Source organism: Hippoglossus stenolepis, chromosome 15, assembly GCF_022539355.2.
Source record: "Hippoglossus stenolepis isolate QCI-W04-F060 chromosome 15, HSTE1.2, whole genome shotgun sequence".
Taxonomy (NCBI): domain Eukaryota; kingdom Metazoa; phylum Chordata; class Actinopteri; order Pleuronectiformes; family Pleuronectidae; genus Hippoglossus; species Hippoglossus stenolepis.
In genome coordinates this window covers 957142-975884 of record NC_061497.1, presented here as the reverse complement: position 1 = coordinate 975884, position 18743 = coordinate 957142, and the positions used below count along the sequence as shown (strand labels likewise).

Below are 18743 nucleotides of genomic sequence, written 5' to 3'. Positions count from 1 at the left end.
TTAAATAAGAAAGGGCGAGAACAAATTTGTCTTCTAATCTTGTCACTTTGACTTTTTATTTAGCCTATGTGAAGAACACAAGTAAACAGGACATACAGAGTGAAAAGGTTGGGGTTTACTGTTGGGTATGTTTCAGTAATAAGGGAATCATCTCCTGCGAAGAGGTCCTGTTGCCCATACAACAAATACCTTGCACAAAGCTTTAGACATTCTGATGTGAGGTTAATGGATTTGTGGGGTATTTTCAATTGTTAAACCAGGGTTATGGGTACTGTAGTAAAATTTCTATTTATATCTACTAAAGGCTCACACATTTTGTATTTCTGTTTCTAATAAAGGCGTTTGATAAATATTTTTGGGGGTTTTAGTTACGGTGAGTTTCTATGGTGTTTCTTACAATCCTTTTACAAGATGCGATTTTACAAGCTGAACATTCAGCGAGCACTTTATCAGAAACACCACTGGATCTTTCCTCCCATTGCTCTCATACACCTTCAGAGCAGATTCCAAAAGGCGGTAGAAACTTTCCTCTGAGACTCTGTTACATATTGCCATGACTGCATCACATCATTTCTGCAGATTTGTCAGCTACTCATTCAAGCTGCCAATCTCTGTTCTACCGCATCACAGAGGTCCGACTGGATTCACATCCGGTGACACCGGATGACATCCCCCCTCATCCCCTACAAATTGTTTATTGCCCACACCATTACACCACCACCATTAGTCTGGACTGTTAATTCATGGTGTGTTGGGTCCATATGCGGCGTGTGCTTTTTGCAGATGATGTGGTTTTCCGGTGTTCATAGGGGGCGGTTTGTAGCTGAGTGTGAGGCAGGATGAGAATCAGCTCCTTCTGGTCCAAGGCCATGGTTCTCTGCCGGAAAATGTGGCTAGGGAGATACCCTACTTGACCGGCTACCTGTGCGACCTGAGCCCGGAAAAGCGGAAGCCTTTCTATGGACGGATTCCTGATGAGTAAAAATTCTGATTCAGTTCAGCAGAAATCCAGATTCATTAGACCAGGCTGCATTTTTCCTCCTTAACCATCTTGAGTCTGTGTCACTGCAGCCTCACACATGGGTTCTTGCCTGACAGAAGTGAACCCGATGTGGTCTCTGCTGTTGTAGATCATCTACCTCATGGTTGGACGTGATGTTCATTTTCAGATGCTTTTCTACTCACTAGTTTGTAGATAGGTTATGTAGTTTCCGTAGCGTTTGTGTCAGCTCCCACCTGTCTGACCATTCTCCATTCTCATCAACACAGAACTGCTGCTCACTTGATACGCTTCATTCTGAGTAAAAACTCAATTGTGTGGTAAAAATAAAGGGAATCAGCAGTTTCACAAATATTAAAACCAGCCCGTCTGACTTTAACTGTCAAAGTCACTGAGATCACATTTTCATCATTCTGAAGTTTAAATGAACATTAACTGGAGCTCCTGACCTGTATCTGCAGGATTTATATACATTGCACTACTGCCAAATAAACTGGTGTTCCTCATAAAGTGCTCGGTGTCTAAATCAATACTGTATTTTTGTACTGGACCTTTAAATAAAAGCATATGATGAAGTCAGTGTGGTTCATACTTTTTTAAGTGCTGGATTTGACACAATCAACTATGTTAAAGAAGTAAGACTTGATGCAGCCTTCTTGCAGTCAGACCTCCTGTGAGTCGTCACTCTGATGTGTCAGCAGTTCACTTATCAGTCTCCTTATAATTCGGTGGCTAAATCTGATTTACAGGAGTGTGAGACCAACCCTCCTGTTAGCATTTATCACAGAGTAGGTCCTCTCAAAACCACAGACAAAAGCATGAACTAGCTCAATTAGTGCTTCTGAAACAGATAGAACCAAAATGACAAATTAAAAACAAAAAGATTCTTTATTAACAGTTTAGAAACATCATTTGCATCTTCCATTTCTGCCTTGTTTGATTTTAACTTTCCCCTTTAAATAATCCAGAGTGCCAATAACAAAGAAGCACACCACTGACCCACACCTGGTGGGAGAAGTGGAGCCAACATGTGGGCAGGAAGCTGCAGCAGAGGGCACCTCGAGGTAAAGAGCAGTGACAGCACTTCCACCTCTTCTATAGTGTCAGCAGCTCATGACACTTTGAAAACATGCAGTCCGTCTGCTGTCACTGAAACACATTCAAGCCCTTTTCAGAGGTTGGACGGGCATCAGTAGAGTCATGATTAATTTGGGTCAGGATCCGAAGCCTAATGTTAGGCAGATATGTGGAGACGCCATTTCAATTTCATATGTTCCCTATTTGGCAACTTCTGAGGCAATTATGATTCTATAGATTCAATAGTTTGGGAAAAAACTGTTGGTGAATATGGACTTTAGGGGATGTGTAATGTTGGAGATTCATCATTAAATCCAATCAAATAAGCTTACTAAAAATATTGAATGCAAGTGACTTATGACGGATAGACACACCTTCAAGTTCTATTCTCAGCCAGGTAGTTTCCACATGTTTATACCAGCATTACTGGTCATAGATAAATCAATCTTCCTTCTTATTGTGCTGCTCACTGAGAAATGACAGTATGACTTTGGATATTATACCACGCAGCCCTATCAATCGTTATGATTCACCAGATTAAAGATGCTTTCCATTCCAACCAATCCACTGTACTCACGATACCTTTTTTACATAAACTGGATGTGTTTGACATTTGCTTCCACCTTTTGTCTGTTTTCTACAAATTTACAAAATACATTTTTGGGTTTGGAGTTAAAACAAAAAAAAATCTATCTATCCACAGAGTTTCCTCTAGAGGACTCTAGTGCACTCAATCCATGACGGGTCAGTGAAAGTAAAGAGCAGGTGTTAGGACAAACATTAATCTCACAACAACACAGCATGGCTGAGGATACAGTGCAGAGGACAAAGCAGGAAATGAGAAGTTCACGAATGACTAGTGTTACAGCACTCATTCTTGTCAAATTTTTATTTCTATATGGCCTGAATCAGCATTGAGGAAACCATCTGTTGGATGTGAAAGGGGCTTTTGTCTGGGCCGTGCATCTATCACAACACACACACACACAGTGTGGGGCTCTATTTTTATTTGACTGGTTCCTCGTGTTGCAAGTGTCCATTGCTTACAGAATCCATGAAAGTGAGAGAGATGAAGGGCAAAAGGAGACAAATGGGAGAAGGAGAGGAGTGTGGACTCCGGTCTTCATCCATTCAGCTCTCAGCAGTTCAACGAACGGGGCAAAAAAAAGAAGAAAAAAAAAACAGAGCAAGAAGGAACTTGAACATTTATACACTGTCAATAAATATAGTGATTTCTTTTCCCCCAGTTCCAGCTGTTATAATTCATCGTCTATATGGTTTTCAGGTTTGGCCTTGTCCCTTGGTGCTGAAAATGAGGACAGAGAAGGAAAAAAATAAACACAGAATGTACGTGGCATTAAATCAGCTCTATTCATCAGTAGAAAAGAGCTCACAGCAGTGAGAAAGTTTCCTCTCCAGTCCACAACTACAAGGGCAGAGGAACTGATGCCCACATTTACAGATTTAAGGAAATAACTAAAAGCCTGTCAGCTGACACTGAGGCTTTTCAAATGTTGCATTGAGTCAGTTTGAAGTCAGAGAGGAAAATGGAGACCTGTTTCGTCATCAGTAGGAGAATAATCAAAGAGCAAAGAGGGAGCTGCCTGTCTCGGTTTTTAGCCTCTAAAATCAATTTATAGAACAAGTTGTCAACATGTAAAACAAATGCTCCTCTGGATGGGACGAGAATGTAATGCAACCTTTTAAGAAATGACATCAGCATTATTATGCATGATTTATTACTTTTGACAGAAATACACTTATCATGTATCATTCCAGCTTCGTGACATTGTGTTTTTTTTTTATTATGGTTCATTATGCAATAGTCGAATTTCACTCTCTTCTATAAATATCATGTTTTAACTGTTATAATCTAGGGCCTTGTTTGAGAAAAAACTGGACCTGGACTTGGTCATTCATTATAGCTGAAATGAGTGAGAATGATTAATAATCTAATGCAATCCACTGCAGTGCTATAAAGTTCCATTCGTGTTGATAGTGTGTGCCAGGGACTTCATCCAGGTGACTTCTGAGCCTGAAGTTTAGGGCTGTACTAGACCACATTTGGTTTTTTCCAGTTATTTTGTCGACACCCTAAAGTTCTCTGGCATTATCAGCAACAGGTACGGCAGACCGACCTGTGGTTGTTGTTTCTTCCGAGGGCTGTGATTGGCTGTCTGAGTCTTTGTGTACAGTGCTCTCGGTAGGCGGGGCGTCACCCGGCTGAGCCTCTTCTGGACTTTCTGCATTTCAACATAAAACAAAACATTGTTATTCCAGATTTATTACAGTTCTGATTCTTTTCTTGTGTTTACAGTGAAAGAACAACAGGTGTGTGTGTGTTGTGCTGTTTGACCCACCGCTCTTCGGGTCTGTGGTCTCTGTGGGAGGGATGACTTTCTCCTCAGCTGTGTTATTGGCCTTGCTGCCTTTGTCTGAGCTGGTGGCGTTCTTAGCTTTGGGTTTAGCCTTGGGTTTGGCAAACTTGGCCTTGTTGAGTAAGTAGTTGACCTCTCGATCCAGCAGTGCCAGCTTGGACTCGATGTCTTTGGACAGCAGGACCGGTCGCTCTTTTGGAGAGCGTTTCTCCTGCTGTGTCACCGTCTCGTTCTTCCATGTCTGGAACAATTGACACATGAGGATCAGTTTACTCGATTCAAAGAACCACCCAGCCGTAAAAGAAGTTAAAAGATGTCTTCAGTGGCTCTGGAACGTGTTTTCTAGAGTCTGAGAAATTAATCCTGATAATGTCATGGTGGTGTCATCAGGGGCTTAGGCTTGAAAGGGGAAAAGTCTGGATATGATCTGTGGATTCTGCTGCTTTAACCATTTTATTTTTAATCTCTCTTGCAGATCCCTAACCTTACTGAGGCGCAGGGGTTAAGAGGGTGTCCAAATCGTACCCTGCTAGAGCTGAGCTCCGCCTCCCTTTATGTCATATAACATTAATATTATTTTAATATCCCAGTAAACGTAATAGCATGTAGGTCTTGAATAATTCTCTAGAGTGGTGTAAGGACAATCTGACACCATTAAGTCATTCATCACCTACCCCTGTTTCATTGATGAGGGTTTCTAACATATTCAGCTCAACTTCAGTGAAGATCTGGTCGTCTTCAGGAATCAGTCTGGCACTCCTTGGAAAGAGAAACAGAAAAAGACACCGTTTATGTGAAGCTGCTGAAATTCTAAACTTTATGTGAGCACGACTTGAATCCTCACAGCATTTCATGGTTAACCTCTTTTAGAGGTGTGCATCTTCACTAGCCTCACGATTCGATTACTATTCAGCAGTCAATTATTACCATTCACAACAATGCATCTCGACGCATTTCAATGTATCACATCCACAATTTTCTATATTACTGCACATGGCTGAAACTAAGACTTGTGCCGTAATTTATAAAATAAAGTTTTCAATTCAAAATCAGACTACAACAGTAAGTCTATGACAGAGGTCAGTGCTCTCCACACAGATTTGACATTCATTCAGCTTTGTGCCTAAAACAATGAACGTAGCGGACAACATGAAGCGATTATGTTCCGTCTCTGCATCGATGCAGAGTCTTCCAAGTCCACATCGCGATGCATCTAAGAATCGAGAAATTTCCACACCTCTAACCACAGTGAAATATGTTCAACACCTGTAAAACAGGAGTCTCACCTCTTTGCCCTCTTTTCACTAGGAAAACCACAAATCTATCTCAAGGCCAACATCAAGTGAGTAGTAATGGCATCAACATACACAGTACATCTGGCAGTACCTTGGATTTTGGTCTCATGAAAGAGGTGGGCCAAGGCTGTGACCAGAGTAGTACCTTTTAATTTGATAACAAATGAATGAGTCTAAACAATAATCTGTTTTCTATGCTGCATCACCACTGGGAGTCTGTCTTTTGAATTTTCCCCAGAAAAGGGTCATGTTAATAGGAGAGTGACCAAACAGGGAAGGATACGCCATGACTGACTTTACTTAATCAGGAAGCTAACGTGTCATCATTGTGACACACGTTAGGTTCAGTTTCTTCTTGTCTAAAACTAAAAACACAACCATGGACTTTTAAAACTCAAACATATTAGTGTGGACATACGGTTGTGAGGACGGACGGTAAAATGATGCATTTGCTAATTTAACGAGCGTATTGTAAACATGCACCGAGTCAACACAAAGTGTTCACATCCCCAGCTCTGTCACCCCCCCCTATCAGCACTCACCTTAGGAAGAAGCTGGAGGTGTTGAGCATACCGTTCAGAGCAGCCAGGCGGTCCGGCCACTTGCGCCTCTCCTCCACCCTGAAAAACATGTCCTTGCACAAGCTCCTCAGCTGAGACAGCCTCTCCCTTAGCTGTTTGGTGGAGGCCGTGTAACCATCCTCATCCATCCACTCTGACACCTCCGTCAGCTTGGCAGAGATCTGCTCCTTCTCCTCCTCTGACACCACCAGCTGATAATCCTCTTGGTACAGTTTGTCCTGGAGAAATAGTATTGTAAAGTATGAAGTATTGTGTTTTCTTTGGAAGAAGCACTGGTGACATGGCTATTTTTTGAGATGGGAGAGATCCAATCCAATATCAGTATCTGGTGCCGATTGGGTCGCCACTGATATCCCAAATCGATTCAGATTTAAAAGGTCTCGATTCAATATCGATTCAGTTCGGAGATTTCATTGTAGAATACAAATTTTGCTTGGATATGAAAAACTAAAGCTGTCAACTGATCAATGAAACCTCTAACTTGGTGCATTATTAAAAAATTAAGGTAGGTCATGATAACACATTTGGTTGGCTGATATATTATGTATTATTGTGATAAATTATATTGTCATTATTTTGAAATCATTTCATACCACTGATATAATGATAATAGCACATTAATAATAACCCTTTCCAAGAGCAATGAACTTTGAAAGTCTGTCTGCAGAGTTTGTTTGTTATGAATCTGGTTTAACTCTTAGAAACTCAGCATTTCCCATTAATTATCTAGACTTTGGTGGTCCAGTTTATTCTAATTTGTCCAGGTGCAATTTGGTGGGTGCCTGCTTGTGCTATGGTCCATAACATTTTTACCATCCAGACAGTCAGACCTGATGCAATGCAGTTCGTTCTCTCACGTGAGAACTTCTTTCACTCTTTTGTCTGTGGACGCTTCACCTTAAACTCAGAATCTGATCCATGTGAAAATTACCTTTGTGCGCATGCAAACATGTTACCACCAAAAATGGACTTAAGTCTGTGGGAATGGCCGTAAAATGATCTACAGACAAAGTCACAGCAGCTGAGGACCGAGGAAGGACTGATACTGACTCATTTCCTTCCTCTAGAAACAGTATGTAGTTGTCATGTCAGGTGAGCCAGATCATGTTACATTAAGTTAATATGATGTAATGGAGCATCCTGCAATAACATTCAGTGTATGATCAATATGTTTCTCCACGTTTTATATTTTACATTGCTTTATCTTTTCACCGAGTCATTTTTTCCTTCAATTTTCTAATTCCTAATTCTCCTTTTTACAACTCTCTACATGTTAACAATCAGGTATTAAAAAGATCAGTGTATGAAGGAACAGTGGCAGTAGAAACTACCCCAGGCACCAAATTAGGGCTTTTTACAGCCACCCCCAATGATTTTTCCATTTGGCCTACTTGCTATTGAAGTTGTTTAGCTCTGATCTACATTATAATACATTTCTGTATAGGTTTTGCTCTTTTCATAAATTGATGTTTGATTAACTACAGCGTTGCGTGGCCTTCTACATAATAACCATAATAATATTCTTATATTAAAAGACAAAACGACTTCTGGTATTGTTAGATATCGAAATTCAGGCATTGAAATCAGGTTGGAGCATCTCTAATTATTTCAGAGGGATAATGTGCTTGTAGTCCACTCTAAGCTTCAAAGACCTTGCTTAAAAAACAAGGACAGATAAAAAGGTAAAACTCACAGATAGTGTCTGATGCTAACCTGTGTCTCAAAGACAAACGCTTCCAAACTGTTGAGTGTCTTCTCTCGTTCCTGTTTTGCCAGGTCTCTGTCTGTCAAATCTTGCAGCCTGAAAAGACACAGACTTAATTCAGCTGACAGAACTGAGAACCAATTACAAAAAAGCTGAGGAAGAAACATTAATCGCTCCTTTACTTCTTTTTAGAGGAAGTGAGAATATCTGCAGTGGGATCGAAGATGTCCTTGATGATCAGTTCCACTGTGATCTCATCAGAGATCTTGGTCTTTTTCTGAGGTTTGGCCTTCTTCTCTTCCTCCTCCTCCTTCTCCTTCTCGGCCTCAGCGTTTGCAGATTTCTCTCCTTCCTTTTCCTCCTTCAAAGACAGTGATATGTTTCCTTTCAATGCCACGTTTGTTCAGGCCATTCTCTCTTAAAACATAGATTTTCACAAAATTCTGTACAAAGTTTAGAACCAATCCACAGACAGTCTACATGAGCTTTGCAAGTGAGAACATGGGACAAATCTTACTTTGGCATCATTCTTGCTGCCTTCCTCCTCTGTCTGTTCCTGGCTTTTCTCTTCAGTCTGTTCACTTTTTTCAGAATCATCCTGCTTTTCCTTTGCAGCCTCGTCCTTCTGGACCTCGTCCTTGTCGTCCTTCTGGACCTCGTCCTTGTCATCCTTGTCGTCCTTTCCTGACTCTGGTGGTACTTCCTCCTCATCCTGGATGTCACAAATCAGGGAACAGGGTTTGCATCTATGTTAAGGCATGTGTGAGCACTGCCACCTGACACTTGAGTGAACAATCACTTAAAGCAGTTCAGTCTAACAATTGTTACAGAAAAACCAGGATAAAGAAATGCATCCCTAAATGTAAAAATCCTTCATTCATACAGGCCTTACTGTATTTCATTAACAAACCTATCATTGTGTTGTATGAACACAGCTGCACTTACCAGGATAGGCTCAGTTACATTTGGGGCAGGTTCTGAGGATCCTCCTCCAAACAAGGTAGAAATTGTGTTACCCAGTTCTGAAAGAGTAATGTGATGGCTCTGTTATGATAAGTCTTATACATTCTATAACATGGATTTTAATGTTGCATAAATCAGCAAGAACAAGATTCATGCGCACAGGTAATCTGATATCTCCCACACGAGCTGGCTGAACATGTTCTAACCCAAGCAGTCCGATGTGTGTGGTGGCGAGTGTGTCTCGGAGCAGCCTGGGATTGTTTTCAGGTGATTAAATTGAATCGAGGTAATGATAGCGTGTGTGACAGCACTGCGCTGTGGCTACTCTCATCAGAGGATGCAGGTTATCATACATGTTTCCTGCTGCTGTGATTTAATGAACAGAGAGAGAAGGAATTTACTGTGACAAAAAACAATGAAAGACGCACACAAAATCATCTGGACTGACATTGCTGCTTTAACAACTCACGTCATACCGCCTCATTTAAAAAGGGCCCATATTTTACACCTTTCTGGGATTTAATTTGAGGTATTGGTCCCCTGAGATGATATATCAGTGGTGTAAAGTCGAAAAAACTGCTGCAATGTGTATTTCCATGTCCTCTCTTCTGCCTCTTTCTGGCCCTCCAAACAGAACAGGCTGTTTTCACCTGCATCTTGAGCCCCTCCACTAATTGGCTGACTGCACTTTGAGTGACATGCGACGAGGCCTATCACCGGTCTCATTCTGGGTTCGGAGGCTGAACTGGTCCCGGCTGGATGGGGCTGAGAGAATAGTAAAAGCCCATAAAATGTATTTAACACAATATGGGCCCTTTAAATGAACTACCCATTGTGCCTCTCCCCAAGCCTGTGATCAGGAACTAAAGTACCTCACCGACAGATGGTGAATTTCACTGAGAGGTCCCCGAAATTAAAAAACCTGTTGCTCTTCTAACACTGACTTAAGAGATGATTTTTCACTTTCAAAACCTACTAGTTAATGTCGATTCCTCTTCTTTTTCCTCCACAATTGTCTCAAAGACAGACTCCACCTGTGAAGGACAATTTACAAAAATGAAATATCCCCATAGTGACGATGATCATAGTATTTAAATCAGCTATTAATATTGTGTTTACTAGTATTTCTCTGTGAACAGCATGTTAGAAATGGTTCCGTGTAAATGTAGAGACAATGCATGTTGTGATTTGGCACAACTCAAATTAAATTGAATGTTGAATAAGGAGGCTACAATAACACAAAAGGGTAACTTGCCCGATCCAGCAGGAGCACTCCACTTTCATCCATGTTGAAATGGGCTTTGATGCCTTTTGACTCAGCGTCTGCGTGCTTCTGGAAGCTGCTGCCCACTCCAGACAGTTTGACAGTGGTCAGGTTCACAGAGCCAAACACACTGCAACACATGACCAACAGGGTCAGGGGAGAACAGCTGTTACATTCAACATATGTAAATCATGAGGGAACATGGGTTAAAACAAATTCAACTACAACTATCCCACCTGAGGTCATCCTGACTCAGGAAGCTGAGGTCTCCGTAGTTGATTTCGAAGGAAAAGTCATCGTTGTAGCGGTTGAATGTTATGACCTTGCGCTGGGGGTAGGGCGCCATCCTCTGGAAGAGGATACGTTTGTTGTGTTTCGAAGTTTTGACCCCATCCTCCTCTGCCTCACGGGTGAACTCCACCTGATAGAATTATGCAACATGTGGTTAATTAACCACGTGGTTAACATGGCTTCATTTTTAGGTCAGGTAACTAACTGACTGAGTTTTAGGTAAATGGTCTGTATTTCTACAGATACAGACACATCACATCTCCACAGCTGGGTGTTATTGAAATAAAGATGGGTGCAAGTTTCCTCACTAATGATTAATACAGCTCATCTAAGATCACAAAATAACAGCAAAGATTTACTTGAGTGCTGTCAGTGAACAACATGCACTTACCTGAATGGGGAAGACAGCGGCATCTCTGACCAGGAAAGGTTTGACCTTGAAGGCCTTGCTGAGGGCAGCAGCCTGGTACACGGCGCCCATGGCTGCAGCCTCATCTGCATTGATGTTCTTCCCCAGCTCCTCCCTGTGAGGAAAAATATACACAATTACACACAGGTACTATCAACACATCCAAACCTGCAGGAACACAACTCACTTTTCCTATATTAAGTAAAAGAGAATCATGTGAAATCAATCAATTTATTCACATGTTGGGAAAGTGAAAGTTGTTCAAATGAGAGCAGCATGACACTCACTTCCCCACAGCTTTGAGCAGCACTTCCTGAACTTTGGGGACGCGGGTGGCGCCACCGACTAAAATCACCTGCTCAATTTCATCCTGTCGGCACAAAAAGAAGAAGTCAGTTTTGCAGCAGTACAACAGACATCCATTCATTTACAGCAGTGCGAGTCATAATGAAAAGGTAAGGAAACTAACAAAAAATTTAAAATAAAGAGGGCCCACTAAAGCTGCTTTCAAACATGCACCTCCTCTGGAGACTCTCCGCACTTTCTCCAGAGGAGGTGCATGTGTGAATGCAAATGTCTGAGTGAGAGCCTCCGGATTAGCTACAGACTTTCTCCACCTCGCCTCCAAGTATAAAGTCCGCAGAAAGTCGGGGGAATCTGATGTGAGAATGATTCACCGCGTAGAAGACACCGACAAGGATGTCTAGAATTTTTGGTGATAAGAAAATTACCTGATCTCCACATCCACCACCTACCACCGTTAAACGTTTTTCAATTTTTTAAATATCCTTTACTCAAAAATGAGTTTTACTTTTTGTTATCTGGATGTTCCTGCAGCATTCATAGCACAACTAGCAATTTTGTTCCAATGCATCATGTATTATGCAGAAACATGAACCCTCCAGAGCTCATACACTGACAATGGACAATTCAATGTAGAAGACATCCAGTGATTTCTTTAGATATAATATATTGAAAAAAATAAATAAATGATAACTCTTAGATGAAAAAAGGTGAATAGAATTTAAACATTTCTGCTTGGGATCTTTAATGTTTGGACAAAATTCAGTTTGAAAGTGGAATAAGAGCACATCCACCATGTCATAATTTTCTTTTGTGATGTGCTTATTTTGCCCAAGACTTTTAAAATGAATGGTCATACCTTCCTTCAATAACAGGGTGGACTGGACAACAATAGAATATCATATGTATAAAAGGACCCTGTGTTCTTTTGTTGATATGAAATTCTATTTCAATTTCGCCTTATCTAGTTCTTCTGTATCACACGTCTACAGCAACAATCTAATCAATATGCCCACATGTGTCATTAAAGTTATGTTACGACCCGGATGAACTTGATCAGACACAGATAAGACAGAGCAATGCAATGAGAAAACTGACCAGCTTCATTTCTGCAACAGCGAGGGCCTCCTCCACCGGGCGAGGCACCCTTTCAAAAAGATCAGCACACATTTCTTCAAAGTCAGACCTGGTCACCTTCGATTTGAAGTCAATGTCATCCATCAAACCTTCCACCTGAAAAAAGGAGACTTTTCACTGCAGTGATACTGAGTTTGGACAGGAGTCTGAAGAAAATTCCACATTACTGAGACCTTAAAACAGTGAATTTAATAAAGTTGAGAAAAATCACTAAAGCCAACAGAACTGTGTTTTAAGTCATTCAATTAATTAAGGTGCTACAGATGGTTCTGACAGACACGACTGTGAAATACACAACCGGCAAGATGGACTGATAATAGAGGGTTCACTCCAGTGTACTCACCTGAGCCATGAAGTCCATGTTTGCACTAAGCACCGTCTTTAGCCTCTGGGCCTCTTTGAGCAGTTTGGCCATGGCCCGATGGTTCTCCCTCACATCTTTAGTGCTCTTCTTCTGCGCGTTGAACAGTTTGGCCAGGTGGTCCCGCAGTCGCAGGTCCATCTCAAAGCCCCCCAACCCACGGTCAAACCTAGAGGCAGAAGAAGAGAGGCACACCTTAGTCTACATGGACGTCTATGAAGTTTCTGACAAGTGACTATTTTTTTTTATTATTATGCAAGTTGCCCGTCAAAAGCAGGAAGCATTTACTGTTCCTTCTATTCAAAGACATTCCAGGACACAAACACATTCATCAAACATCTCTTATCCTTACCACACTTCCTTTAATTATTTCTTTAACACTCAAAAAAAGGGTGCACTAATAGAGCTGCTTTTGGACAGGCACTGAATTCTGGTGATCCGCCAGACTTTCTCCACAGGGGCTGTATGTGTGAACACAAATGTCCGAGTGAGAGCCTCTGGAATTTCTAACTCCGGAGAAGCTGATGTGAGAACACAGCAGATCTTCCACAGAATTCACTGCGAGCGAGTGGGGGGGATTTTTCTAACACACAACGGGCGCAAAAATGGGAAAAGAAGCCTCTTACTATGCTAGTAAGAGACTAGCTAGCTCCTGATTCCTGCATTAGCAAACACAATGAGGATGTAGTGGGAGGGTTAGGGTGGAGTCTAACAGAGCTTTAAAACAGGAAGTTCTCTAAAGCTGTAATAAGAGAATTTCTAACAAACACATTGCAGATGTTTGAAACTATCTGAACCTATTTCCCAGGTCCCAAACCACCTCTGAATGTAGAATAATCACATCTCAAGTGGACAACTCTGAGTACATGTGTGACTGCACCAAGATGAGATATTACCACCACATTCAGGACGTAGTGTAGGGCTCTGTTAAGTATACGTTCAGACCTGTACTTTGCGCTGACCACTTGCCATTACATCACTCAGGACAGATGTTGATACCAGGTCTGATCAGGGTCACAAACACAACTGACCCCTCTGTATTGTCGAAATGGCTTAAAAATGGTGGGATCTGATCACAGTGGTCACTGGAGACACATTCTAAATCAGAACTGGCCACTTGAGATCGGATTACAGGAACCGTACAGGTGTGAGCGCACCCAAGACACATTTCCAATCACTCACCACATCTTTTTTATCCTCATATCACACGTTTTCACTCATTTCAGAAGCTCTTTGAGACAACAGGCCTGACAACAGACCATTACACAGCCTCAACACTGTGCTGATACAAGCAATCTGAGATGCCACCTCAAGGATCAGTGGACTCACCCGACACCTCGGATCTGCAACTGGGGCTGGGTGCCAAACTCCTTGGTTTTGACCGTCTGATACGTGACAATGGTGGCAGTAGTGCTACCCGAGCCCATGTCATAAAACATCACATTCTGAAAAAGAACCAGATCAGACAGTCAGTCAGTTATGTTTGTTTTTCTATAGTTAAAGACAGTGCTAAACGTGAAGCGTGGACAAAACTGATATTCATTCATTTGTTCAGGGACTGATGTTCTCTGTGGAGTATTTAGGGAACAATGTGGCTCAGGGGTTGAGCGGTCGTCCTCTAACCAGAAGGTCGGTAGTGGTATTGTGCGTCGGTTCCAGTTCGTGCACCTCGGTTTGAACATTTCTAAGCATTTTGACTAAAAAACAGCACATTGAACTCAAATATGAACATGACGCATCATATTCTACAAACTGGAAAGAGAGAGGATTTGTGTTACATGAAATAGTCCTCCACATCTTATCATTAGTAGATGGTCTGTGATGTTTTTTGTTTTTTTAGATAACAAATCCCATATTTGTAATAACAGAATAAAAGCTCAGGCGTAATCAGTTCAATCTTTGCTACTGCTGTTTAGATTAATTGTGCATTGTACATGATGATGCATCATCGATTACAATGGTTTGAAAAAAACTCTGGTTTTGTACAAAGGTTGCATGAATTCACAAGGAAACCGGCTCAAGATCCAGAGTTCATTCGGTGGAAAAGGTGTGGCTCACTGGTGAATGTTAATAGGGTTTGGAAACAATGGTGGCACAGCGGAATAAGATAGTGTATCAGACTATCAGCAGGAGACATTAACTGTTAGTTTGGGTCTGGACATAGGATTTGTCAACTACAGGAGAGAATAGTCACTTGCTGACTGCAGAATATAACCAGACTGATTCTTAAACATGCACTTAGGAGAAATGCTGAATGTGCACCTTAGCTGTGTTGTCGATATCTTTCCTCCTGAAGACCCCGTAGTTCAAGGCCACGGCTGTGTTGTCATTGATGATCTGAAGGACCTTTAGACCGCCCATCTGTGCGGCCTGCAAGACTGCCCTACGCTCTGCCTGGTTGAAAAAGGATGGGACGGTGATCACTGCATCTTTGATTGGTTGTTCTGGGAGTTAGAGAGATTAGGAGGATGGAAAAAGAAGAGATGCAAATGAATATACTTCGCTCATATGTTCGTAAAATGTAATACAATGATGCATCTTCTTCCCTGAGCCAACTGACCTGCATAGTCCTGACACAGTCCACGAGAGTAATTGAGCACCATCCCAAGGAGCTCCTCAGGATTGAACTGCATCTCTCTGGAGGAAAAAAGACAGATGTGATATGACTCTAGAACCATCTGTACAATACCTACTTAATCAGTCACATTATTGGAAAAGATTCTATATGATCAGGAATAAAAAAATATTTGGTTGATGTTTCAGTGCCTTTATTTTGAAATGGTGTGAACTTGGGTCTGAAGATTCTGCGGATTGCTTAACAGATTAAGCCAGTTCAGTAAATCATTCAAACTTATATAGTAGCCACACACCTGAACTGTTGAATGTTTATAAAAAGCTCTGCACACAATGTGCAGCATACAAACAATACAAGAGTGACAGTGTATTGTAGGTCTGCTCGAGGAGGACACACTAATGACAAGGAATCATTACAACAGGCAAAGCAAACAGACAAGTTTAGAACCGACACTGAACTAGTTAGTGTACATACTAGGTATGTGATGAACCACCACTGTGGAAACCACTTGCAAAATATTTAAGATTCTATATGAATGGACAAAAGAGTTAATGTTTGCTTTTACTGTATCATGAAAAATTGAAATGTGAAGCAGGGAACAAGTAAAAAAAAAGACTCACTCTGAGTTTTTAAAGTAAGTTGTCCCTCTCACTGGGTCCACCTCCATCTGGTGCTCAGGAAAACGTTTCTGGTAGAGCGCCACCTGGAGGTTCTCATGCTTTTTACCCAGTAGGCTTTGGAGGTGCCTATATACAGTTTTGGGGTTCTTCACAGACTGAAATGTACAAAATACATGAGCATTAATAGCATACAAAGAAATCATCAATACTCAATTAGGCTGATGTTGTATCACATGCAATTTAGTCAACTTGAGAAGAAGCCATACCATTCCCAGTGCATTGTCTCCAAAAAGTCTCTCATTCTCTTTGAGACACACGGCAATAGGCGTTTTCCTCCGTGACTCCCTAAAAGAAAAGACAACACACGCACAGTGTTGAGCTTCATTTACTCTATTTAAAATGTCACTCAGTTACATTTCCTTTGACATCAAGGCATAGAGTACACACTGTACTATGATGAAAACAAACGCTTAGTTATACTCACTTGTTGAGAACTATCTCCATTGGCACGCCAGGTTTCACTATCGCCATTTTCATCCACTCACTGCCCAGGTCAACTGACATGACAGCTAAAGTCACTGTAAAAAACAAAGCACACAAAGGCCACATGAAGCTCCTGAGGCAGAGGGGAAACACCTGAGCTCAAGTATTCATGCAGCTCAGGTATTTCCACTGACTGATCCATAATAGCATGCATGTATTTATTGGTATGGCATTGTTCACACTGCTCACCGCTGCAATTAGGACAATGTGTGCAGAGGTTGATGGGTCATATTACCTGTGTGAGAAGGCAACATTGCCAGAACAAGGCAGAAGAGAGCAACCGGTGCCAGCATCCTCTTCTCCCCCATGATGAGCTACAAAGAGGAAATGAAATGAATGAAAAACAATCCCAGGAACAAGGCCAGGTCATCTCTGACATTTCTTCTACGGTAACGTCACACACTACGGTCGAAATCTCTCAGATTCACTGATGGTCAAGCTGCTCTGCAGAGATGCTTCTCATCCAGAGACGGTTTCTGTCTGTGTGGGGGAAGGAGCAACATGATCTCCCACCTGAGAAGACACACCTGCTCTATTTGCTTCTACGCTCATTCATGATTTCTTCACAGCTGTATCGTACTCCTGTCTCCTGATGGCCGTCCATGTTTCCTCATGGTTCTGCTTCACCTACGGCAGGTCGCAGAGCCAGTGCTGGGTATGACCATTTGCCCAAGCATCTGATGCACCTGATCCCTACCAGACAGGTGAGCAGCCTTCAAACACGTGTCAGGCTTCGATGTTTGCTTTGACCACGCTGCACTCAAAAGGGAAGTGTGTGCTTTTTAAACCCTGTGTGAAGACAGACTGGAGCCAGAGCTCAACATCCAGAGAGAGATCATCCAAAGCCACATCCGTGTCTGTGCTGCAGGTTAGAAGGAGGAAATGTGCAGCACAGACTCTTGCAGTCCCGGTGAGCCAGTGACGCATGACGGTAAAATGGATGCACGGTTCAAACCCTCACGGTTTAAAACACACATGAGACCGTTAGCTTCTGGAAGTCACCCTGCTGAAGCGGCAGCTCACCGGAGAAGTTGCCGCTGTTTGCTGCTAAGCTAAGTGAACGGATAACGGTTACTGGTTTTAAATAACCGCTCAGTTCCAGTGAAACATCCCCGTGTGAAACATCTGTGCAGCTGCTCCGGTACAAAGGCAGCGCTTCGCCGGCTGCAGCTGAGAGAAGTTGACAGCTACTGTTAGCTAGCTCCATGTCAGACCACCATCAATAAGAGAGCGTGACTGACAGTGTGCCGGGGCAGGAACTCACCTCTGCTCGGGCGGGCTCTGACCGGAGTGTGGCGGGGCGACCAGCAGAAGGAGACCGCTCTCGGGTTCGTGTTGCTGGGCTTTGTCTGGACTCGCAGCCTCTGTGTTGTCACGCTGTGGCCGTCTTTAGACACCTTATCACCGGCTCGCTCTCAGCAGTCGGGCCCGGAACGCGGCGTCACCTCATTGGATCCACTCGAGCCGCTGCCGGGAGAAGAAGTCCCACCAAGTTAACTAGAAGCAAATATACTCCATCCGGTTAGTGTGAAAGAATAAAACACCCCGTCGACTAATTGGTGGCGCAAACAACTACATTTTAAATGGATACCATATTGAAAATAAAAATCTAATTTGAATCTATAACCATGTAAGGCATTTGAAAGGCGCTGGTTACTGTTCTTTTCTTTTTCAAATCCAATTTTTACCGCTTTATTACATCCTGACAGAAAAACACTAGTCAGTGAAGCTACCATTACCATTATAATTTACATACAATTACAATTTTGGCCCTTAAATATAGAGAAAATACATATATAGAAACCATTATTAAAGGCCGTGCTCTTGTTTTGAAAGGCCGCCCCCTGTATTTCCGGTGAGTAACTCTCGCTGACTTTGAGAAACCGCAACAGCTAACGATGACCCCCACTCCGGTCCAGGGCCCGCCCACCTCGCTCCACGCACTGCTCTGTGATTGGTCCACGTGAGGTGAGCGGCGTCGAGAACGCGTTTCTGGCCAGAAGCGATTGGTCCACGTCCAAATAGTGGGCGTGATACAGACTGACGACAGTTCCAGGTAAAGTCTGAGCAGAGCACATGCCTGTTCGGAATGAATCAAGCTGAATGAACTGTACCTGTCCAGTAGTGAACAGCTGGGATGGAAACCCCGTGTAGTGCAGCTTTAAGAGACTGACATTACTTTTTGTGAGTGGAACAATGCAATCACCTCCTGTAGCACCTACTGTGATGAGATTGTGTCGC

General features: G+C 42.4%; 1 protein-coding gene across 1 annotated transcript; it reads right to left on the bottom strand.

The window, feature by feature from the left end:
* Positions 1-1869: 1869 nt before the first annotated feature.
* Positions 1870-17980, bottom strand: hyou1 (hypoxia up-regulated 1). The gene is made up of 24 exons (XM_035178757.2): positions 17767-17980; positions 16738-16816; positions 16444-16537; positions 16226-16304; positions 15960-16114; positions 15325-15401; positions 15027-15208; positions 14094-14209; positions 12747-12933; positions 12365-12499; positions 11251-11333; positions 10946-11078; positions 10500-10684; positions 10255-10393; positions 9976-10033; positions 8982-9058; positions 8554-8748; positions 8219-8397; positions 8045-8132; positions 6293-6549; positions 5130-5214; positions 4438-4696; positions 4216-4320; positions 1870-3383 (listed from the first exon to the last, which is right to left on the bottom strand). The coding sequence occupies exons 2-24, from the start codon at positions 16808-16810 to the stop codon at positions 3334-3336; spliced, it is 2991 nt and encodes a 996-aa protein (XP_035034648.1). The 5' UTR covers positions 16811-16816; positions 17767-17980; the 3' UTR covers positions 1870-3333.
* Between the last annotated feature and the right edge of the window lie 763 nt (positions 17981-18743).